Source organism: Coregonus lavaretus, assembly GCF_964263955.1.
Source record: "Coregonus lavaretus genome assembly, chromosome: 9".
Classification (NCBI taxonomy): domain Eukaryota; kingdom Metazoa; phylum Chordata; class Actinopteri; order Salmoniformes; family Salmonidae; genus Coregonus; species Coregonus lavaretus.
This window is the reverse complement of record NC_139996.1, coordinates 16,934,283-16,956,514: the sequence shown is the minus strand read 5'-3', so window position 1 is coordinate 16,956,514 and position 22,232 is coordinate 16,934,283. Positions and strand designations below refer to the sequence as shown.

Below are 22,232 nucleotides of genomic sequence, written 5' to 3'. Positions count from 1 at the left end.
TAAGTATTATATTTATTAATTCTATTTTGAATAGAAATGGTGGAGTTATGTCACATATGCAGCTATCGAAAATATATGGGAATGCTCAATCCAAAGTTACAACCAACTGATTGCAGCATTACTGCAAAAATGAAGGAGGCACGTGGAAGGGGGAGAAGGTAGAGAACTTGTTTGTCTGCCATATATTAAAGATACGACTTTGCTGAAAAGGATTGGCATAAATAGAAAAACATACCAGTTTCATTTGAGGATTTTTTTTTTTTTTTTTTTACAGCTGCGCCATACAGGTTGCAAAAGAAATGGGAAGAGATTTTCGATATACTGATTCCATAGCATATGGTATATGAACTGATACGAAAAACAACACTTGATTCAACACTTGAGTTTTTCAATTTTAATTATTATACAAAATTGTTGCCATCAACAGAATGCTATATATATGGGGCATACAACAATCTCAGCTCTGTAGATTTTGCTGTGAAGAGACAGAATCACTAGATCATTTATTTTGGTATTGCTCCTATGTAGTTTGTTTCTGGTCACAGGTTCAGTAACGGTAAAAAAATCACAACATTGACTTAAAATTAACCTTACAGATAGCAGTGTTAGGCGATTTGGAAAGCCATAGTTAATCAACCAATAATATAATAATACTTGTAGATAAGGTTTTCATCATTAACTCACGATCTGTGGATACTATGCGATTATAAAGGTTCAAAAATAATGTAAAACAGCACAATTGAAAAATACATGGCGCATGGAAACCAAGCGAGGGTGGTCAACGGTGATAGGTGGGATGGGCTGAGAGTGGCTGAGGGGTGAGATTAAGAGCTTTTGTTCAGTAATGTATTATTGTTATGTGATTGCTGTGTGTATAAGTACCATGTATGTAAAATGTATGTATAAAATGTATATGTAAAGTGTGATATGTAAAATGTATGTACAGGGCATTCGGAAAGTATTCAGACCCCTTGACTTTTTACGTTACAGTTTACCCTCATCAATACCCCATAATGACTAAGCAAAAACTGGTTTTTTGAAATGTTTGCAAATGTATAACAAAAAGAAAACTGAAATATAACATTTACATAAGTATTCAAACCCTTTACTCAGTACTTTGTTGAAGCACCTTTGGCAGCGATTACAGTCTCGAGTCTTCTTGGGTATGATGCTACAAGCTTGGCACACCTGTATATGAGGAGTTTCTCCCATTCTTCTCTGCAGATCCTCTCAAGCTCTGTCAGGTTGGATGGGGTGCACAGCTATTTTCAGTTCTCTCCAGAGATGTTCGATCGGGTTCAAGTCCGGGCTCTGGCTGGGCCACTCAAGGACATTCAGAGACTTGTCCCGAAGCCACTTCTCCATTGTCTTGGCTGTGTGCTTAGGGGGGTTGTCCTGTTGGAAGGTGAACCTTCGCCTCAGTCTGAGGTCCTGAGTGCTCTGGAGCAGGTTTTCATCAAGGATCTCTCTGTACTTTGCTCCGTTCATCTTTCCCTCGATCCTGACTAGTCTCCCAGTCCCTGCGGATGAAAAACATACCCACAGCATGATGCTGCCACCACAATGCTTCACCGTAGGGATGGTGCCAGGTTTCCTCCAGACGTGACGCTTGGCATTCAGGCCAAAGAGTTCAATCTTGGTTTCATCAGACCAGAGACTCTTGTTTGTCATGGTCTGAGAGTCCTTTAGGTGCCTTTTGGCAAACTCCAAGTGGGCTGTCATGTGCCTTTTACTGAAGAGTGGCTTCCGTCTGGCCACTCTACCATGAAGGCCTGATTGGTGGAGTGCTGCAGAGATGGTTGTCCTTCTGGAAGGTTCTCCCATCTCCACAGAGGAACCCTTCTCCCCCCATTGCTCAGTTTGGCCGGGCGGCAGCTCTAGGAAGAGTCTTGGTGGTTCCAAACGTTTTCTGTTGAAAAATAACGGAGGCCACTGTGTTCTTGGGGACCTTCAATGCTGCAGAAATGTTTTGGTACCCTTCCCCAGATCTATGTCTCGACACAATCCTGTCTCTGAGCTGTACGGACAATTCCTTCGACCTCATGGCTTGGTTTTAACTCTGACATGCACTGTCAACAGTGGGACCTTATATAGACAGGTGTGTGCCTTTCCAAATCATGTCCAATCAATTGAATTGACCACATATGGACTCCAATGACGCTGTAGAAACATCTCAAGAATTATCAATGGAAACAGGATGCACCTGAGCTCAATTTCGAGTCTCATAACAAAGGGTCTGAATACTTATGTAAATAAGGTATTTCTGTTTTTATTTTGAATAAATTAGTAAAACATTATAACCTGTTTTCGCTTTGACATTATGGGTGTGTAGATTGATGAGGAAATTGTTTTATTTAATCCATTTTGGAATAAGGCTGTAATGTAACAAAATGTGGAAAAAGTCAAGGGGTCTGAATACTTTCCGAATGCACTGTATAAAGGCAAAAAGGCAATCTTTGAACAAATGATGAGCCTTTCTTAATAATCTATTGGAGAACCAGTTCGGGTTTAAGTATAACTTATGTATGAGTGAAGCTTTTAGTGAGAGGTTTAATGCTTTAATATTTAATAATTTTAGCCTCCCAAACTCCTATTCATTATATAAATAGGCACGTTTAATTTTGTCTGGCTTAGCATTTCAAATAAAGTAAAATATGTTTTTGCTCTTATGATTTACAAAACGAGTCATCTGGAGTAGGCAGCGCCATTAGTAAGTAAGTAAGCTGTGATTGGACCAATGATGATTTAATCTTATCTATTTTTGCAAACTTTCTATTAAAATTGATTGTGGTAAGTTAATTTATATTTTTTGAGATATGAATACCAAGTATGTCTACTTCACCATCCACCCATTTTATTGGTAAACTACAAGGTAGTGTAAACATTGTCTTTTAACGATCCAACACGTAATATGGTACAAATCAAATGTTATTAGTCACATTCGCCGAATACAACCGCTGTAGACCTTACCGTGAAATGCTTACTTACAAGCCCTTAACCAACAATGCAATTCAAGAAAGAGTTAAGAAAATATTTACTAAATAAACTAAGGTAAAAAATAATAAAAAGTAACACAATGAAATAACAATAACCAGGCTATATACCTCGTTATCATAATTAGGTTTTAGAGAGGCTAGAACAGTGATCAAGATCTTCAATGAGACTGTGCTGGGATCCAGATTGCAGACTGAGTCATCGCAATACATTGACACTTTTGTTTTTAACCCCTGGATTTCTAACCCCTTGATGTTCTTGTTGGATCTGATTTTAATAGCTAGCATTTCGATGGCCATAATAAATAGATATGGAGACAACAGACAGACTTGTTTTACTCTTCTTAACAGCTCAATACTTTCTGAGAAGTAACCATTATTTACTATTTTACACCTGGGGTTGCTTTACATAACTTTTAACCCATTGTATAAGAGATTCACTGAAATTAAAGTAGTCCAGGCATTTATATATAAATTCTAGTCGTACTTTATCAAACGCCTTTTCAAAATCTGCTATGAAGACCAGGCCTGGTGTCTTTGACGTTTCATAGTGTTCAACTGTTTCAAGTAATTGTTGTATATTATCTCCAATATATCATCCTTGTAAAAAACCTGTCTGATCAGGATGAACAATCTGGTAAAATCTTTTTTATTCTATGTGCTATGCATTTTGCCAGGATTTTTGCGTCACAACATTGAAGTGTAAGAGGCCTCCAGTCTTTTAAATGGACTGGATCTTAAACACACGATATTAAGGACTGTAGCCATGCATAATACATGATCAGTTAGCCTGAGGAGAGAAGAGATTAGGCACTCTCTCTGTTTACTCGACTAACAGTGATGGTTAGCCGACACTGCGTCTGAAATGGCCCCCAATTCCCTATTTAGGCCACTACTTTTGACCAGATATCTTGGGCCCTGGTCAACTACATAGGGAGTAGGGTGCCATTTTGGACAAACACAATGAATTCCTCCTTCTCTAAGGCTGATTTATTTAATTGCCCTTCTTCCACAAAGGTGTTCCATAATGCACTGTGCGTCCACAGGGTGGGAGAACGTGTATGGCTTTGACATGACCTGTATCCGTAACGTGGCAATGAAGGAGCCCCTGGTGGACATAGTTGACTCCAAACAGATGGTCACCAACTCCTTCCTGATCAAGGTCTGCTTTGTCTTCACTTCACGTGTGTGTGTGTGCGTGCGTGCGTGCGTGCATGCGTGCGTGCGTCTTTGTGTGTGCATGCATGTGTAGGACTATTGCATGTCTCTGTGTATGACTGTATATGTGGGTAGTTATTGAGTATTTGTGGAGAACAAGCAGTGTGAAAGCCCACAGTTGAATCCCAAACCATTGACTCAGCATTGTCTCTGCCCCAAAAACCGACGTCCTCTCTGGGCAGCTTTAAAAATAAAGTAAAAAACGGATGTATTCAGTGCCCATATGAATGTACCCTACGATGTAACTGCAATGATGAGATAGATGTTCTTCTTCTTTGTTTTTATGTTTTATTATCTAGTTGTCATACTGCGGCAGGTAGCTTAGTGGGTAAGAGCGTTGTGCCAGTAACCGAAAGGTCGCTGGTTCTAATCCCCGAGCCGACTAGGTGAAAAATCTGTCGATGTGCCCTTAAGCAAGGCACTTAACCCTAATTGCTCCTGTAAGTCGCTCTGGATAAGAGCGTCTGCTAAATGACGTAAATGTAAATGTAAACCATGTCTCAAGAGGACCACAATGGAAATAAGTCCCTTTATTGTGTGTTATCCTCCATGATTTTACTCATGTGCATGTATGTCTTTTTCAAGTTTTATGTGTGCTTGTTTTCTTAAATGATCAAATTAATAAAGTTAAAAAATAATAAACTCTACGCTCATGCAGTGTGGGATTTACATAACCGGTGTTACTGTTATTATTATAATGAGTCACCAGATTATATTATCTTGATATGTTAATTCAAATGGGGAACATAGCTGCTAAGCTACAGGTTTTGGACTGCTGAGGTGTGTACTTCTCATCCACACGCCTCAACGTAACTTGGCATTGTGGAAAACACTAGGAATCAAGACTTTTTAAACTATTTAACCTAATTCAAAATCAGGAAAGAGGCCATACGTGACAGTAAAGGGACTGTAAATCATCCACATACCAATCACAATCTAGTGGCGTATGTCCTCAGCTGGAAATGGACAATATGTCACCCTAATGTGATCCTCCAATTCCAGCCTTCTGGCCATGCTGTCTCTGTCCTTCACTACTAGCTACAGATTGTGCCATGCATGTCAATTCACATGTCTAGACTGCTGATTGTCTGATTGTCTTGTTTATCTAGATTATTGATTTGGATTGTTCTGGCCGTTACTAAGTGCAGGTGTTAGATAACTAGCATGTCTTTCCATTGTTTCTTTCTAAAGCCTTTTGTCTGTAATAATAACAAGCAGGGAAATAATCTTTGAAAAGTCAGTGTTTTATCTTGAAGATTTTGATACTGGCGCCTTGTTGCACTCACGCCTGGTAAGATAAAACCTGACAACCCGGAAAATGACAAGCCACTGACAAGCTTGTTGCATGTCTCTGAATGGATTACAGAATGAATCATATAATTAATATTTTACACAGACAGTGCGCAAAAGAGCTTAGGCTGTTAAAGGGATCAAAGAAGTTCCTCATGTTCAAAACGTTTCCTTTACTGTGAGTGAGCGAGAGCCGAAGATGAATTGTTGTCCTGCACTATGAAATATGACTTTAAGGAGTTTGTAGCACATAACCAAAATAAACAGTTGTTACTCTTACGAAACCTGGGAGTTGTTTGAGAAAGATAGCAGGGGAGGTTGACTTTTGAATTATGCTGGTTTAACTGCTGATCGCCCGATGCATAAAAATCATATTTTTCCACTGCAAATGTGGCACTTTGGAAACAGAGCCAGTGGCCCCCCGTGGTGAATGCATTATAGGGGACTGCATAACAACACATTATCTGAGCTCTAAACCATCTGTCTGTCTACCTAGCAGCAATGGATTCGAATGGGAGGATGCTCCTGATTGCTCTGTAATTAAACGCTAACGTGATTTGGGAACCGCTGTTGTGCTGACATTTGAGCGTGAAAGATTAAATGTGGGCCTCACCGGAGCAGAACGCTGTGTTTCACCACCATATGCTCACCTCTCTATCTCTCCTCTCCCACTGCAGAATCACAAGGCATTAGATACCCTTTTAAAATATGGGATATGAATCAGGGGATGTCTATAAAGGAGCAGGACGTCAGCACAATACAATCCTGGCAATAGTTACTGCCTTGGTTCTCCAGCCAAATGACCCCATCTTCTCCTTGTTCATCCACCTTTAGTGGGGGTTTCTGGGCTGGTCCCTCTTGGGGGGAGGGGGTTTATGGGCTGGTCCCTCTTGGGGGGAGGGGGAGTTAGTGGGGTTTGGTTTCAGCTCCGTGGCCCTTGAACCCAAAGTGAGAGGTTGGAGCAGAGTAGCAGAGAGCAGAGGCTTCAGCCCTGACAGAGAGAACAAGAGGCTCAGGGATAATACAGGACACAATGCCCAGGGGCACCGCCACATAGATCATATGACTCACATATAAGACCTGGACCTGCTCCTTACAATACTTAAGACTTGGTCAGCTTCACATGACAGGCTGCTTCATGGCCACCAACAGAGGAAGAGTTAGGCCTACATGTACATATACAATGGAGAAACCACTGTGCTGGCAGTGAATGGTGTGAATAGAACCCCAATCACTATGGATTATGTATGTGATTATCATTAACACTGCTAGCTGTAGTTGTAACAGGGAAGTGTGGTTGTTCTCTCTTCAACAGGAGGTGGACATCTACACAGTGAAGACTGAGGACTTGTCCTTCACCTCAGCCTTCTGCCTTCAGATCCAGAGGAACGACTACATCCATGCCCTGGTCACCTACTTCAACATCGAGTTCACCAAGTGTCACAAGAAGACTGGCTTCTCCACCGGTATGTCCTCAACTCTCTCTCTTCCTATTTTCGTTCTCGTTCTCGTTCTCGGTCTCTCTCTCTGTTATTGATTTTCACACAGGCTTACACAGGTATAACCTAATTGTAGAGGTAAGATTGACATGTGATTAAAAGAGGAATGTGTAGGTCGGCAAAGGGCAAATGTTGGGGTTGGGGGGGGGGGGGGGGGGGCAATAAACTGGATGATAAGAAAGTCTCAGTGTGGAAGGCTCATTAGCACTCTTTGTACCGTAGTACTAGCAGCTCTCCAGTTCACAGTGTTGTTATCAGACCAACTCCTGACAGACCCAGGGTTTTATCCTTTTAACTGGCGGCAGCAGCAGCAGATTATAGGCTAGGAGAGTCCTGCTGCTCCCTGACAGGTCAGCTAGAGTTCCAGCTCCCTGCCTACCATCCATCCTCCCATCCTCCCTGTGGGTTCCATCCCGATCCGCATTCACAGACAAAGACACCCCCCCCCCCCCCCCCCCCACAACAGCAAACACTGATACACTATATACAGTGGGGGAAAAAAGTATTTAGTCAGCCACCAATTGTGCAAGTTCTCCCACTTAAAAAGATGAGAGAGGCCTGTAATTTTCATCATAGGTACACGTCAACTATGACAGACAAATTGAGAAAATAAAATCCAGAAAATCACATTGTAGGATTTTTAATGAATTTATTTGCAAATTATGGTGGAAAATAAGTATTTGGTCACCTACAAACAAGCAAGATTTCTGGCTCTCACAGACCTGTAACTTCTTCTTTAAGAGGCTCCTCTGTCCTCAACTCGTTACCTGTATTAATGGCACCTGTTTGAACTTGTTATCAGTATAAAAGACACCTGTCCACAACCTCAAACAGTCACACTCCAAACTCCACTATGGCCAAGACCAAAGAGCTGTCAAAGAACACCAGAAACAAAAGTGTAGACCTGCACCAGGCTGGGAAGACTGAATCTGCAATAGGTAAGCAGCTTGGTTTGAAGAAATCAACTGTGGGAGCAATTATTAGGAAATGGAAGACATACAAGACCACTGATAATCTCCCTCGATTTGGGGCTCCACGCAAGATCTCCCCCCGTGGGGTCAAAATGATCACAAGAACGGTGAGCAAAAATCCCAGAACCACATGGGGGGACCTAGTGAATGACCTGCAGAGAGCTGGGACCAAAGTAACAAAGCCTACCATCAGTAACACACTACGCCGCCAGGGACTCAAATCCTGCAGTGCCAGACGTGTCCCCCTGCTTAAGCCAGTACATGTCCAGGCCCATCTGAAGTTTGCTAGAGTGCATTTGGATGATCCATAAGAGGATTCGGAGAATGTCATATGGTCAGATGAAACCAAAATATAACTTATTGGTAAAAACTCAACTCGTCGTGTTTGGAGGACAAAGAATGCTGAGTTGCATCCAAAGAACACCATACCTACTGTGAAGCATGGGGGTGGGAAAATCATGCTTTGGGGCTGTTTTTCTGCAAAGGGACCAGGACGACTGATCCGTGTAAAGGAAAGAATGAATCGGGCCATGTATCGTGAGATTTTGAGTGAAAACCTCCTTCCATCAGCAAGGGCATTGAAGATGAAACGTGGCTGGGTCTTTCAGCATGACAATGATCCCAAACACACCGCCCGGGCAACGAAGGAGTGGCTTCGTAAGAAGCATTTCAAGGTCCTGGAGTGGCCTAGCCAGTCTCCAGATCTCAACCCCATAGAAAATCTTTGGAGGTAGTTGAAAGTCTGTGTTGCCCAGCGACAGCCCCAAAACATCACTGCTCTAGAGGAGATCTGCATGGAGGAATGGGCCAAAATACCAGCAACAGTGTGTGAAAACCTTGTGAAGACTTACAGAAAACGTTTGACCTGTGTCATTGCCAACAAAGGGTATATAACAAAGTATTGAGAAACTTTTGTTATTGACCAAATACTTATTTTCCACCATAATCTGCAAATAAATTCATAAAAAATCCTACAATATGATTTTCTGGATTTTTTTTTCTCATTTTGTCTGTCATAGTATGATGAAAATTACAGGCCTCTCTCATCTTTTTAAGTGGGAGAACTTGCACAATTGGTGGCTGACTAAATACTTTTCCCCCCCACTGTATATAAAGGTAAGTGGACACCCCTTCAAATTAGTGGATTCGGCTATTTCAGCCACACCCGTTGCTGACGGGTATAAAATTTTGAACACTGCCATGCAATCTCCATAGACAGACATTGGCAGTAGAATGGCCTTACTGAAGAGCTCAGTGACTTTCAACATGGCACCGTCAGAGGATATCACCTTTCCAACAAGTCAGTTCGTAAAATTTCTGCCCTGCTAGGGTTGCCCCAGTCAACTGTAAGTGCTGTTATTGTGAGAAACTAGGAGCAACAATGGCTTAGCTGCGAAGTGGTAGGCCACACAAGCTCACAGAACGGAACCGCCAAGTGCTGAAGTGCGTAGCACGTAAAAATCGTCTGTCCTCGGTTGCAACACTCACTACTGAGTTCCAAACTGCATCTGGAAGCAACGTCAGCACAATAACTGTTAGTCGGGAGCTTTGTGAAATGGGTTTCCATGGCCGAGCAGCCGCACACAAGCCTAAGATCACCATGGGCAATGCCAAGCGTCGGCTGGAGTGGTGTAAAGCTCGCCACCATTTAACTCTGAAGCAGCGGAAATGTGTTCTCTGGAGTGATGAATTACGCTTCACCATCTTGCAGTCCGACTGATGAATCTGGGTTTGCCGGATGCCAGGAGAACGCTACCTGCCCCAATGCATAGTGCCAACTGTAAAGTTTGGTGGAGGAGGAATAATGGTCTGGGGCTGTTTTTCATGGTTCGGGCTAGGCCCCTTAGTTCCAGTGAAGGGAAATCTTAATGCTACAGCATACAATGACATTCTAGACGATTCTGTGCTTCCAACATTGTGGCAACAGTTTGGGGAAGGCCCTTTCCTGTTTCAGCATGACAATACCCCCATGCACAAAGCGAGGTCCATACAGAAATGGTTTGTCGAGATCGGTGTAGAAGAACATGACTGGCCTGCACAGAGCCCTGACCTCAACTCCATCGAACACCTTTGGGATGAATTGGAACGCCGACTGCGAGCCAGGCCTAATCGCCCAACATCAGTGCCCGACCTCACTAATGCTCTTGGGGCTGAATGGAAGCAAGTCCCCGCAGCAATGTTCCAACATATAGTGGAAAGCCTTCCCAGAAGAGTGGAGGCTGGTTTAGCAGCAAAGGAGGGACCAACTCCATATTAATGGCCATGATTTTGGAATGAAATGTTTGACGAGCAGATGTCCACATACTTTTGGTAATGTAGTGTATCAACGCTAAAATTAGAAGAGCTTTGAGGCCCCAGTTGATTTGCATGTTCCTCAAAACGTAGAGCGATGAGCTGAGTTAATTTGGCAAGCATTGTGTTTGGATCAGTCAGTGAGCGACCTCTAGTGGTGGTGTGATGTTATACATCCTCTGATGTGATACCTCATATCTACATTAGTTTGCTTTCATTTTAATTTGTGATGCAAATAGGAGACTTTGAACTGTGACTTTCCGTGGCATGCATTTTGCAGAGGCAGCGGCAATATGACCATGTGTTGTCACTCTAAAAAGTGGACTATGTCTTAATTTTGACCTCCAATCATACAACTCTTCCACCTCTTCTTGTATTGATTTGAGCAAGTCCATCAGACCAAATCCCCTTAGCCAACACTAAATCCTGCTAGCCTCACTGCACCCCTGATACACATCTAAATGCACACATGGAGGCCTAAGTCTTTACGGCCTTTGATTTCCTATATTCTCCTGGAGGACAGGTACAGTTGAAGTCGGAAGTTTACATACACTTAGGTTGGAGTCATTTAAAACTCATTTTTCAACCACTCCACAAATGTCTTGTAACAAACTATAGTTTTGGCAAGTCGGTTAGGACATCTACCTTGTGCATGACACAAGTAATTTTTCCAACCATCGTTTACAGACAGATTATTTCACTTATAATTCACTATATCACAATTCCAGTGGGTCAGAAGTTTACATACACTAAGTTGACTGTGCCTTTTAAACAGCTTGGAAAATTCCAGAAAATGATGTCATGGCTTTAAAAGCTTCTGATAGGCTAACTGACATCATTTGAGTCAATTGGAGGTGTACCTGTGGATGTATTTCAAGACCTACCTTCAAACTCAGTGCCTCTTTGCTTGACATCATGGGAAAATCAAAAGAAATCAGCCAAGACCTCAGAAAAACAATTGTAGACCTCCACAAGTCTGGTTCATCCTTGGGAGCAATTTCCAAACGCCTGAAGGTACCACGTTCATCTGTACAAACAATAGTACGCAAGTATAAACACCATGGGATTACGCAGCCGTCATACCGCTCAGGAAGGAGACATGTTCTGTCTCCTAGAGATGAACGTACTTTGGTGCGAAAAGTGCAAATCAATCCCAGAACAACAGCAAAGGACCTTGTGAAAATGCTGGAGGAAACAGGTACAAAAGTATCTATATCCACAGTAAAACGAGTCCTATATCGACATAACCTGAAAGGCCGATCAGCAAGGAAGAAGCCACTGCTCCAAAACCACCATAAAAAAGCCAGACTACGGTTTGCAACTGCACATGGGGACAAAGATCATACTTTTTGGAGAAATGTCCTCTGGTCTGATGAAACAAAAATAGAACTGTTTGGCCATAATGACCATCGTTATGTTTGGAGGAAAAAGGGGGGTGCTTGCAAGCCCAAGAACACCATCCCAACCGTGAGGCACAGGGGTGGCAGCATCATGCTGTGGGGGTGCTTTGCTGCAGGAGGGACTGGTGCACTTCACAAAATAGAAGAAGGAAAATTATGTGGATATATTGAAGCAACATCTCAAGACATCAGTCAGGAAGTTAAGGCTTGGTTGCAAATGGGTCTTCCAAATGGACAATGACCCCGAGCATACTTCCAAAGTTGTGCCAAAATGGCTTAAGGACAACAAAGTCAAGGTATTGGAGTGGCCATCACAAAGCCCTGACCTCAATTTTTCTGCTCCCTCCAAAGATGTTCTATTGGGTTCAGGTCTGGAGACTGGCTAGGCCACTCCAGGACCTTGAGATGCTTCTTACGGAGCCACTCCTTAGTTGCCCTGGCTGTGTGTTTCGAGTCTTTGTCATGCTGGAAGACCCAGCCACGACCCATCTTCAATGCTTTTACTGAGGGAAAGAGGTTGTTGGCCAAGATCTCGCGATACATGGCCCCATCCATCCTCCCCTCCATACGGTGCAGTCGTCCTGTCCCCTTTGCAGAAAAGCATCCCCAAAGAATGATGTTTCGACCTCCATGCTTCACGGTTGGGATGGTGTTCTTGGGGTTGTACTCATCCTTCTTCTTCTTCTAAACACGGCGAGTGGAGTTTAGACCAAAAAGCTCTATTTTTGTCTCATCAGACCACATGACCTTCTCCCATTCCTCCTCTGGATCATCCAGATGGTCATTGGCAAACTTCAGACGGGCCTGGACATGCGCTGGCATGAGCAGGGGGACCTTGCGTGCGCTGCAGGATTTTAATCCATGACGGCGTAGTGTGTTACTAATGGTTTTCTTTGAGACTGTGGTCCCAGCTCTCTTCAGGTCATTGACCAGGTCCTGCCGTGTAGTTCTGGGCTGATCCCTCACCTTCCTCATGATCATTGATGCCCCACAAGGTGAGATCTTGCATGGAGCCCCAGACCGAGGGTGATTGACCGTCATCTTGAACTTCTTCCATTTTCTAATAATTGCGCCAACAGTTGTTGCCTTCTCACCAAGCTGCTTGCCTATTGTCCTGTAGCCCATCCCAGCCTTGTGCAGGTCTACAGTTTTATCCCTGATGTCCTTACACAGCTCTCTGGTCTTGGCCATTGTGGAGAGGTTGGAGTCTGTTTGATTGAGTGTGTGGACAGGTGTCTTTTATACAGGTAACGAGTTCAAACAGGTGCAGTTAATACAGGTAATGAGTGGAGAACAGGAGGGCTTCTTAAAGAAAAACTAACAGGTCTGTGAGAGCCGGAATTCTTACTGGTTGGTAGGTGATCAAATACTTATGCCATGCAATAAAATGCAAATTAATTACTTAAAAATCATACAATGTGATTTTCTGGATTTTTGTTTTAGATTCCGTCTCTCACAGTTGAAGTGTACATATGATAAAAATTACAGACCTCTACATGCTTTGTAAGTAGGAAAACCTGCAAAATCGGCAGTGTATCAAATACTTGTTCTCCCCACTGTGTGTGTGTGTGTGTGTGTGTGTGTATATATATATATATATATATATATATATATATATATATATATATATATATATATATATATATATATATATATATATATATATATATATATTTTACAATTCCATTTAAATTCCAATTCAAACAGTCCAATTCCATTCCAATTCCATAACTTGAAGATTGTTGAAATTCGAATTGAATTCAATGTAAATTAGTTAATTCAAGAATTTTAAATTGGAAATTACCCCAACCCTGATAGTGATTCACGTGTATACCAATGGCGGTCAGTGCTGTTTATGATGAGGGAGGATGATTTTTTTTTTCATGAGCATGGCCTTCTTTCTATTACAGCATGTTGGATGACTGTCATTCATATTCCATTCAGCTCAATGTAACATCGATAGGTTTAGGCTACTACATGATACTATAATTTTCCTTATACCCATCATGAGGTTGCAACATCCTAGCCTATGAATGAAAGGTTACAACGTAGGTGCAACAAAGGTCGGGATAAATTTGAGATGACAGACAGTGACACATGGACAGACAGTGACACATTCAATACCGCCTTGCACACTCTTGCCTGCATCTAGCTTATCTAGGGTGTAATCATTAGTCCAACAGTTGCAAATTAGAGTTTCTATTGGACAAATTCAGGTATTTTTATCCCCGTTTCAGTTTGCTTCCGTTTAAGAAACATTTTCAACAGAATCAGCGGAATGAATACACCCCTGATCACGCATAAACACAGTTCACTTTCATAGCAGCCACGTTGTATTCCCTCTCACATTTTCCCTTCGTTTGTGGACTTCAATGAACAACACATCAGCTGTATGTGGTGAAAAAACCTTTCCAAGCCAAATCATGTCATAACCGCTACACACAGCCTACATCGTTGTCCCCATATTAGATAAAGTAAAGTAAACATAGCTAATAGAACTAATGCGTTATTAAACCCGCTACAATCATGCAGTAATGTTACAGTGTATAGTCAGTAAGCAGTTACACCGGTGGTCCCCGGTGGCAATAAATTAATAAAACCAGAGTTCCAGTGTTGTGTTGGATAGTCATAGCCAGCTAGCTAACATAGCATCCCTCTGTTTGAGCCGGGTGTTTTAGTAACTAAACTAGCCAGCTGCATTTGCTAGCTAAATAAGTGAAACTGAAAGTGAAAGAAAATGACACTCTCTCTCTCTCTTGCTTCTCCTTCATTTTTGAAGAAATTAATTTGTAGAAAACTGTTCAACTATTGTCTTTCTCTCTCTTTGAGTCAACTACTCACCACAATTTATGCAATGCAGTGCTAGCTAGCTATAGCTTATGCTTTCAGTACTAGATTAATTCTCTGATCCTTTGATTGGGTGGACAACATGTCAGTTCATGCTGCAAGAGCTCTGACAGATTGGAGGATGTCCTCTGGAAGTTGCCATAATTACTGTGTAAGTCTATGGAAGGGGGTGAGAACCAAGAGCCTCCTAGGTTTTGTATTGACGTCAATGTACAAAGAGGAGGACGGAAGCTAGCTGTCCTCAGGCTACACCATGGTGATACCCTACAGAGTGCTGTTGAGGCTACTGTAGACCTTCATTGCAAAACAGTGTGTTTTAATAAATTATTTGGTGACATATATTTAGTATAGTTTTATCTAAAAAGGATAACTTTTTTAATGTTTTACCATTTTTATGGAATTCACTGAGGAGGATGGTCTTTCCCTTCCTCCTTTGAGGAGCCTCCACTGGTGTATACTGATCAGAACACTACATAGTATGTATACTGAATAAAAATATAAACACAACATGCAACTATTTCAAAGATTTTACTGAGTTAGAGTTCATATAAGGAGATCAGTCAATTGAAATAAATAAATTAGGCCCTAATCTATGGATTTCACATGACTGGGCAGGAGCGCAGCCATGAGTGGGCCTGGGAGGGCATAGGCCTACCCACTTGGGAGCATGCCCACCCACTGGGGATCCAGGCCCAGCCAATCAGAATGAGTTATTTCCCATACAAGGCCTTTATTACAGATAGAAATCCTCTCAGATATTAAGATAAAAACGTTTGCATTGGACCTTTAAGCACACAGACCTGAAGTTAGGATTTGGCCCTAACTGCCTGTCTGTCTTCCTACAGCCCCCGATGCTCCGTACACACACTGGAAACAGACAGTGTTCTACCTGGAGGACTACCTGACTGTGAGAAGAGGGGAAGAGATCATCGGCAGCATCAACATGAAGCCCAACGACAAGAACATAGTGAGTGTCTGGAATCTATGACCAGTAAAAAGTAATCAACTTTAACATAGAAGTTATACTTATAGGTGCGGTTTCTGGGACACAGTCTAGTCTTGGACTAAAAAGCAAGATCAATGGAGAATCTCCATTGAAAGTGCTTTGTAGTCCAGTACTAGACCTAATCTGTGTCCGGGAAACCGCCCCATCTAGGTACCAGAGTTTTGGTCTGGTCAAATGTTGAGAGAAAAAAGGCCCTAGCCCCTACCTACTGCATGATAGCTAGAGATCCTGGCCCCACAGGGATAGGTACAGGTCATACATATAACATCTGTACTTGTCTATCAAAATGAAGTCAGAAGGTCAAATAAAGTCATTTCAGGCAGATAAAGCATTTATTCTAACATTATATAGCTAGAAAGAAACTAAATTCCACTACTACCTCTCCACAATAGACTGCTTGTTTTAATCATAATCTTTGTGATAAAGGTCAAAGGAGAGAGAACACTCTGATCATTTCCAGACCCCAGACCAAACAGGAGATGATGATACCGAGTCCTGGAATCCACCCCACCCTCTTTCCTCATCTGTACAAATTGCCTGTGTGAGAGCTTTCAGGTGACAGGCCTGAAATAAGAAAAGTCTGATTGAACACTCACTTTGATCTCTCTTTCTCTTTCTCTTTCTCGCAGCGTGACTTGGACTTTACCTTTGAGCTGGATTTCAAAGGACAGTTATGTGAGGCAGCCATCTCCCACGACTACAAGATGCGTTAGCTAAGTGTCCAATAGGGAGTGCCGGTGTGCAGTGCTGCCTGCAGCAAAACAAACAGGCAGAGGCACTCCCCTTGACAACAGACACTGAGGAGAGAGGATGGGGTGGAGGGAGAAGAGAGAGTGGGATGTAGGAATGAGAGAGGTTGGGATGGAGGGAGGAGATGGTGGTATGCAGGAATCAGAGAGGAGATAGAGGGATGAGAGAGGATGGATGGAGGGATATGCCAGATCAGAAGAATCAGGTTATGATGAGAGAAGAGCATAAGTGCAGGGGTGGCACTCCAAGCAATATCAACATGCCCACATCGACACCTCTCACCGGCTCTTAACTGTTAGGCCAACTGTTCAGAGGACAACTTTGAATGTAACACCTTGTGAATTCAATAATGTTCTAGTCATTATGAATGTTATTGAATATTGATCTATACTGTATGTGAGAGGTGGCAACCAACGTTATCTTGATTTTGTTAATTGTTCATCCAAAATAATCAGGCCACAGGATTAGTTAGAAGAAAATATTTTGTAAGTGAGCTTCAGTGTTTGGAGCCCATATGATCAATTACTGCAGTTACTGTACTTCGCTTTTATATAGCATATAACAATAATTTTTAATATTCTACAGCCTAGGCCAGTAGTTATGATTTTTCTTCAAATAGACTTTTAAATTACCCAATTCTGCATATTTCTTAATAATCTTCACCGTATCTGGTAGTGCAGTAATTAAATGTATTGGCCAAGAATAATTCAGTGCTGCATACTGTATGTGTAATGATGTGAATGATAGTGTGTGTTTGCAATCAGGTGATGTACTGTAGCTTTTTGGGAGCGTGCAATATAACAGTGTGAGAGCTCATACATTTGTGCAGCTTGCACTCCAAAGTGTGGTCTGTGGTTTCTATTAGAGCTGTGATGTCAACGTTGTAATCAGCATAGTCTGCGGCTCTTGTCTAGATGCCTGCAAAAGCTCCTGACCCACTGGGCAGACACTAGTTGAATCAATGTTGTTTCCACGTCATTTCAAGGAAATGACGTTGAACCAACGTGGAATATACTTTGAATTGACGTCTGTGCCCAGTGGGATATTTCTCCCACCCCCATAGCGACATTCTATAGTGCTGTTTTTTGCCCATACCATAGATAGTTCATTAGGTAATAATGATATTCAATAATAACCACTGTCTCTTGAATTCTGTAAGATGGTTGAAGTGGACACACTGAAGCCACACCAAGAAGTGGTGAGTGTGCTGCAGCATTCAGTGGGTGGGGCCTCACATCGGTAGCTGCTGCTCACTGAACTCCTCTCAATTTGAGGGCCTTGTAGTTACCATGTTTGCTCTGGCTCTGCTGATCTCGAGTCAGTAACTGGCCTGTCCTCAGAGCCTGGCCTAGCAACTGTCAGCGGTTAGTTCTGTCGTTAGATCAGTAGCATAGAGAGAGTTCATTCCAGCCTCTCTGCTCAGCGCTGGAGTTGATGGACTCTCAGGCGGCAGCTCCTTCCCTTCACCTGTGCTCTTACTAACTCTAAGGTCATCGCCAAGGCAACAACTGGAAGTGTCCTCCAGTCCAACTGTGTGACCTCCCCTCACAGTTGTGTAGTACTGTTACACCATCCTTCCTTACGAAATACATTCTATCTGCAGCCAAGATACAGACTCACTTCCAGTCCCCTCGCTCTTCCATGTCTCTCAATGAAGATCATCAGCACAACACTTATGACCATTCAGAAGACATACAGTGTGACATGCCATGTATGAGTAGACTAGTGGCTAGTAATGAGTGAGTGACATTTGACTCATGTACAATCTGTTCCGTAAAGGGTCTGAGTATTGATCTAGGAGGGCAGGTTTCATGTTGAGAGCTGTCTCTTGTGAGCATATAGTATGTCCTCCTTACCTTTTTTGCTTTTGATCCAGTATCTGCCTGTGTGTTTTGATGTGCAGGTTGGTTTATTATTTATATACTGTATGTGTAGCATAGTGTGTAAAATAGAATAAAAAAGCAATAAAATACTATAAACCATGAAGAAAATCTAACTGAAATAGTATCCACTAAGTAGATTATGTACAGTTGCATGCATACAACTGTTTACACCCAGTAGCCTACTGAAGTACTAAAACAACATGGTTGCCACTTTCATTCAACTCAGCTACTGAAATTGTGCTATATGTTAATTTCGTATGACAATTACATTTTCTATTGAGTTTAAAAATAGTGCTATTTAAGCGTTGTATTGTTAATTGTACCTGCTGTCATGTAAGAGTTAAATTAAAGTTAAGCTAAAGGCTAACATTGTCCACTAGGTGGCATCTGTAATTCAAGTTTTTACAACCATCTGATTATTTCATTCACAAGATCGCTGAAATAAATATACAATATCCATTTATTATTCAGAGAAACCATACAACATTTTTCATATTTACATTTTCACATACATTATTGTGCAAGAACACAGGCACAGTAGCGTGGCACAAATGCAACCGGGTTGGTTCGTTTAGAGTGGTCATGAATCTATTGCACATTGTCAAATACACAAGAGATACTCTACACTGGAGAGCCCCAAATGATGATTTGTCAGTGTTCCTCAACATCCCAGAACATACACATACTAATGACACCTCCATTGTCTCATATGTATCTATGGGAAGCTAAGTTGCTATACTGTACGGGTGCAGTGACCGTGTACATTACAATATGTTATATTACAACAAATTCCCAGCTGGAGCTCAAGATAATTTGTTCAAGAATACTTGGTGCTATACCAACTTTTATGGAATTATTAGAATAAATGTTTTAGCACGTCCACAAACAAATACTTCTAAGAGATCTGGTTGTTGAAAAGGCATATCCCTTGGCAAGATTGAGCAAACAACTACAGTACAACAACAGACAACTCCTTCATAGAAATAACACTGCGCCAATTACATAAAAAAGCCAAATAGTGGTGACAGTTTGCATGCAAACGCTTTGATAGAGGTCCAGTATGGCAGAGCTCTATTACCGTCCAGTCATTGCAAAGGCATTTCTATACACATAGTTGACTTCTGGACAATCGTCCCAATGTACAACAGTAAACCTTATTACGTTTGAGGGATAGGCTCATCTATTAACCAAATTGATCTGAGATAGTCAAAATCTGACATAATATTAACTCTTCTTTACTGCTGGAAATGTTCAATAGGTTCTGAACAAAATCCCGATTTCACAAATTGGCCAAAACCTAACCCAGCATAAACAAAGTTTACTTTCTTAAAAGATTACTTTTTCATTTTTATACAGTATATTTGTTTGACACACTGTTGGTTTTGGCTTAGCTGGTTGAAAATACATTTTCATAAAAAATACATTGTAGTTATTAGGAAAATACATCTATGTGCTATTATAATAGTGCAATACTGTCTTTTTTTTATTTAATTCTATTCACCTATGGTAGTATCAGCCCGTAGCCTGGCCCTTTCATGGTGTGAAGTGCTGCATGTGTAGAGAGAGAGTTAGAGTGAAACCGAGACAGAGAGATCGAGAGAGGTATTGTGCTGTAGATCCTTGAGTTCCTAAGGACCGGAGTTCAGAAAGTACAGTGAACAGGTAATAGCCTTTTTGTTGCTAGCAGCAGGACCTCTTCTTCTGTGAAGGGCTGTTCACCAGTTGGATCGTCTTCTCTTTCTCTCTGTCCTCCTGCTCTTTCAGAATTCTAGAAGACACAGGAAAAGAGATTTCCCTAAGAAATGCGCCAGTCACACACACAGTATACTGTAGGTTCATTGTTTATTATTGAGAGTAAGAACCCATCCTCAACCTCTATTACAGTGCAAGATTCTGATCCTATTATTGAAGTTGGGAGCATTTCAAGTTCTAGGATAAAGTTATGTATACGTGTCTAAAGTGTCTATTTAGAAATGATAAGATTGGCCATTGTTTTCCTTATCTTGCCCTGTACTTGTTAATATCAACACAGAGAAAGGGACTATTGTAACTCCCGACACACTGACACATTTGGCTTAATGTGAGTTGTTAGATTTCACTGCAGACCGCATAAAGCCCAGCTTGGACTAAGTTAAGAAGACAGTTATTACATTTTGGCCTGACAGTATTACGTTTGTTTTCCCGTCATATACAGTGCATTCAAAGTATTCAGACCCCTTCCCTTTTTCCACATTTTGTTACGTTACAGCCTTATTCGAAAATTGATTAAATTTGTTTTTTTCCCTCATCAAATCTACACACAATACCCAATAATGACTAAGTGAAAACAGGTTTAGACATTTTTGCAAATGTATTCAATATAAAACACAGAAATACCTTATTTACATAAGTATTCAGACCCTTTGCTATCTCGAAATTGAGCTCAGGTGCATCCTGTTTCCATTGATCATCCTTCAGATGTTTCTACAACTTGATTGGAGTCCACCTGTGGTAAATTAAATTGATTGGACATGATTTGGAAAGGCACACACCTGTCTATATAAGGTCCCACAGTTGACAGTGCATGTCAGAGCAAAAACCAAGCCATGAGGTTGAAGGAATTGCCCGTAGAGCTCCGAGACAGGATTGTGTCGAGGCTACCAAAAACTGTCTGAAGGTCCCCAAGAACACAATGGCCTTCATCATTCTTAAATGGAAGAAGTTTGGAACCACCAAGTCTCTTCCTAGAGCTGGCCGCCCGGCCAAACTGAGCAATCGGGGGAGAAGGACCTTGGTCAGGGAGGTGACCAAGAACCCAATGGTCACTCTGACAGAGCTCCAGAGTTCCTCTGCGGAGATGGGAGAACCTTCCAGAAGGACAACCATCTCTGCAGCACTCCACCAATCAGGCTTTTATGGTAGAGTGGCCAGACGGAAGCCACTCTTCAGTAAAAGGCACATGACAGCCCACTTGGAGTTTGCCAAAAGGCACCTAAAGGACTCTCAGACCATGAGAAACAAGATTCTCTAGTCTGATGAAACCAAGATTGAACTCTTTGGCCTGAATGCCAAGCGTCACGTCTGGAGGAAACCTGCCACCATCCCTACAGTGAAGCATGGTGGTGGCAGCATCATGCTGTGGAGATGTTTTTCAGCGGCAGGGACTGGGAAACTAGTCAGGATCGAGGGAAAGATGAACGGAGCAAAGTACAGAGAGATCCTTGATTGAAAACCTGCTCCAGAGCGCTCAGGACCTCAGACTGGGGTGAAGGTTCACCTTCCAACAGGACAACGACCCTAAGCACACAGCCAAGACAACGCAGGAGTGGCTTCGGGACAAGTCTCTGAATGTCCTTGAGTGGCCCAGCCAGAGCCCGGACTTGAACCCGATCGAACATCTCTGGAGAGACCTGAAAATGGCTGTGCAGCGATGCTCCCCATCCAACCTGACAGAGCTTGAGAGGATCTGCAGAGAAGAATGGGAGAAACTCTTGTCGTAGAATTACAACATTATGTTAATCACATTACTTTTATATTAAGAATGTGTTCCTATAATAGTACTTTCACAGTCAGTTTTTCCGAGAGGAGCCTCTGAGGCTTAATGCTGACAGTTGATTTACGATGGCCTGGTGAGAAAACACTCCATTCCATTATTAGTGTCTTTGTTGAATGCTGGTCTGTCTGCCAGGGTGAGGAGAACCTTCCCTCCAGATTATTAATGAGCACTGGACTTCATAAATTAAGGGAAGGACTTAGTATCCTATGTTGCATTAGTATTTCTGTATAAACAAGTATTAAATGAACTAGAGACATATTTGGCGCCATGCACATCTTGCTGTCTGTTGCATGAGAGCACAATGTACCTTTTGTATAAAGTCATCTTTTCCTCGTCACGAGGACTCAAAGACTATAAAAAGTTGTAACCTAACCCTTATTATTTGGGCCTTAACTCTACACCACTGGATGACCATTAACGTTCCATTACTGGAGTAGTTAAATAATAAGGTTTGATGGTTTTGAAGAAATCTACAAGTCTCTCCTTTGATTAGAATAATGACCACGACAATATTGGCGACGAGGATGGGATGATAATCTTCATTTTGC

At 42.0% G+C, this 22,232-nt stretch overlaps 2 protein-coding genes across 9 annotated transcripts in view; one reads left to right on the top strand and one right to left on the bottom strand.

Annotated features, from left to right (window-relative positions):
• The window catches only part of LOC311135027 (protein arginine N-methyltransferase 8), a gene marked incomplete at both ends in the record, with an annotated part of 55,685 nt that extends 39,456 nt beyond the window's left edge, over positions 1-16,229 (top strand). For all 8 annotated transcript variants that reach the window (XM_084168880.1, XM_084168879.1, XM_084168878.1 and 5 more), the window contains 4 exons: positions 4,040-4,155; positions 6,817-6,967; positions 15,356-15,477; positions 16,146-16,229. In XM_084168880.1, coding sequence (XP_084025006.1) covers positions 4,040-4,155; positions 6,817-6,967; positions 15,356-15,477; positions 16,146-16,229 — 473 coding nt within the window. The remainder of the gene's footprint in view (positions 1-4,039; positions 4,156-6,816; positions 6,968-15,355; positions 15,478-16,145) is intronic.
• A 3,312-nt stretch (positions 16,230-19,541) lies between these two features.
• Positions 19,542-22,232, bottom strand: part of LOC311135087 (EF-hand calcium-binding domain-containing protein 4B-like) — a 53,601-nt gene continuing 50,910 nt past the window's right edge. Inside the window, exon 18 of the mRNA XM_084168956.1 lies at positions 19,542-19,917. Within this exon, the coding sequence (XP_084025082.1) occupies positions 19,830-19,917 (88 nt within the window). The 3' untranslated portion in view covers positions 19,542-19,829. The remainder of the gene's footprint in view (positions 19,918-22,232) is intronic.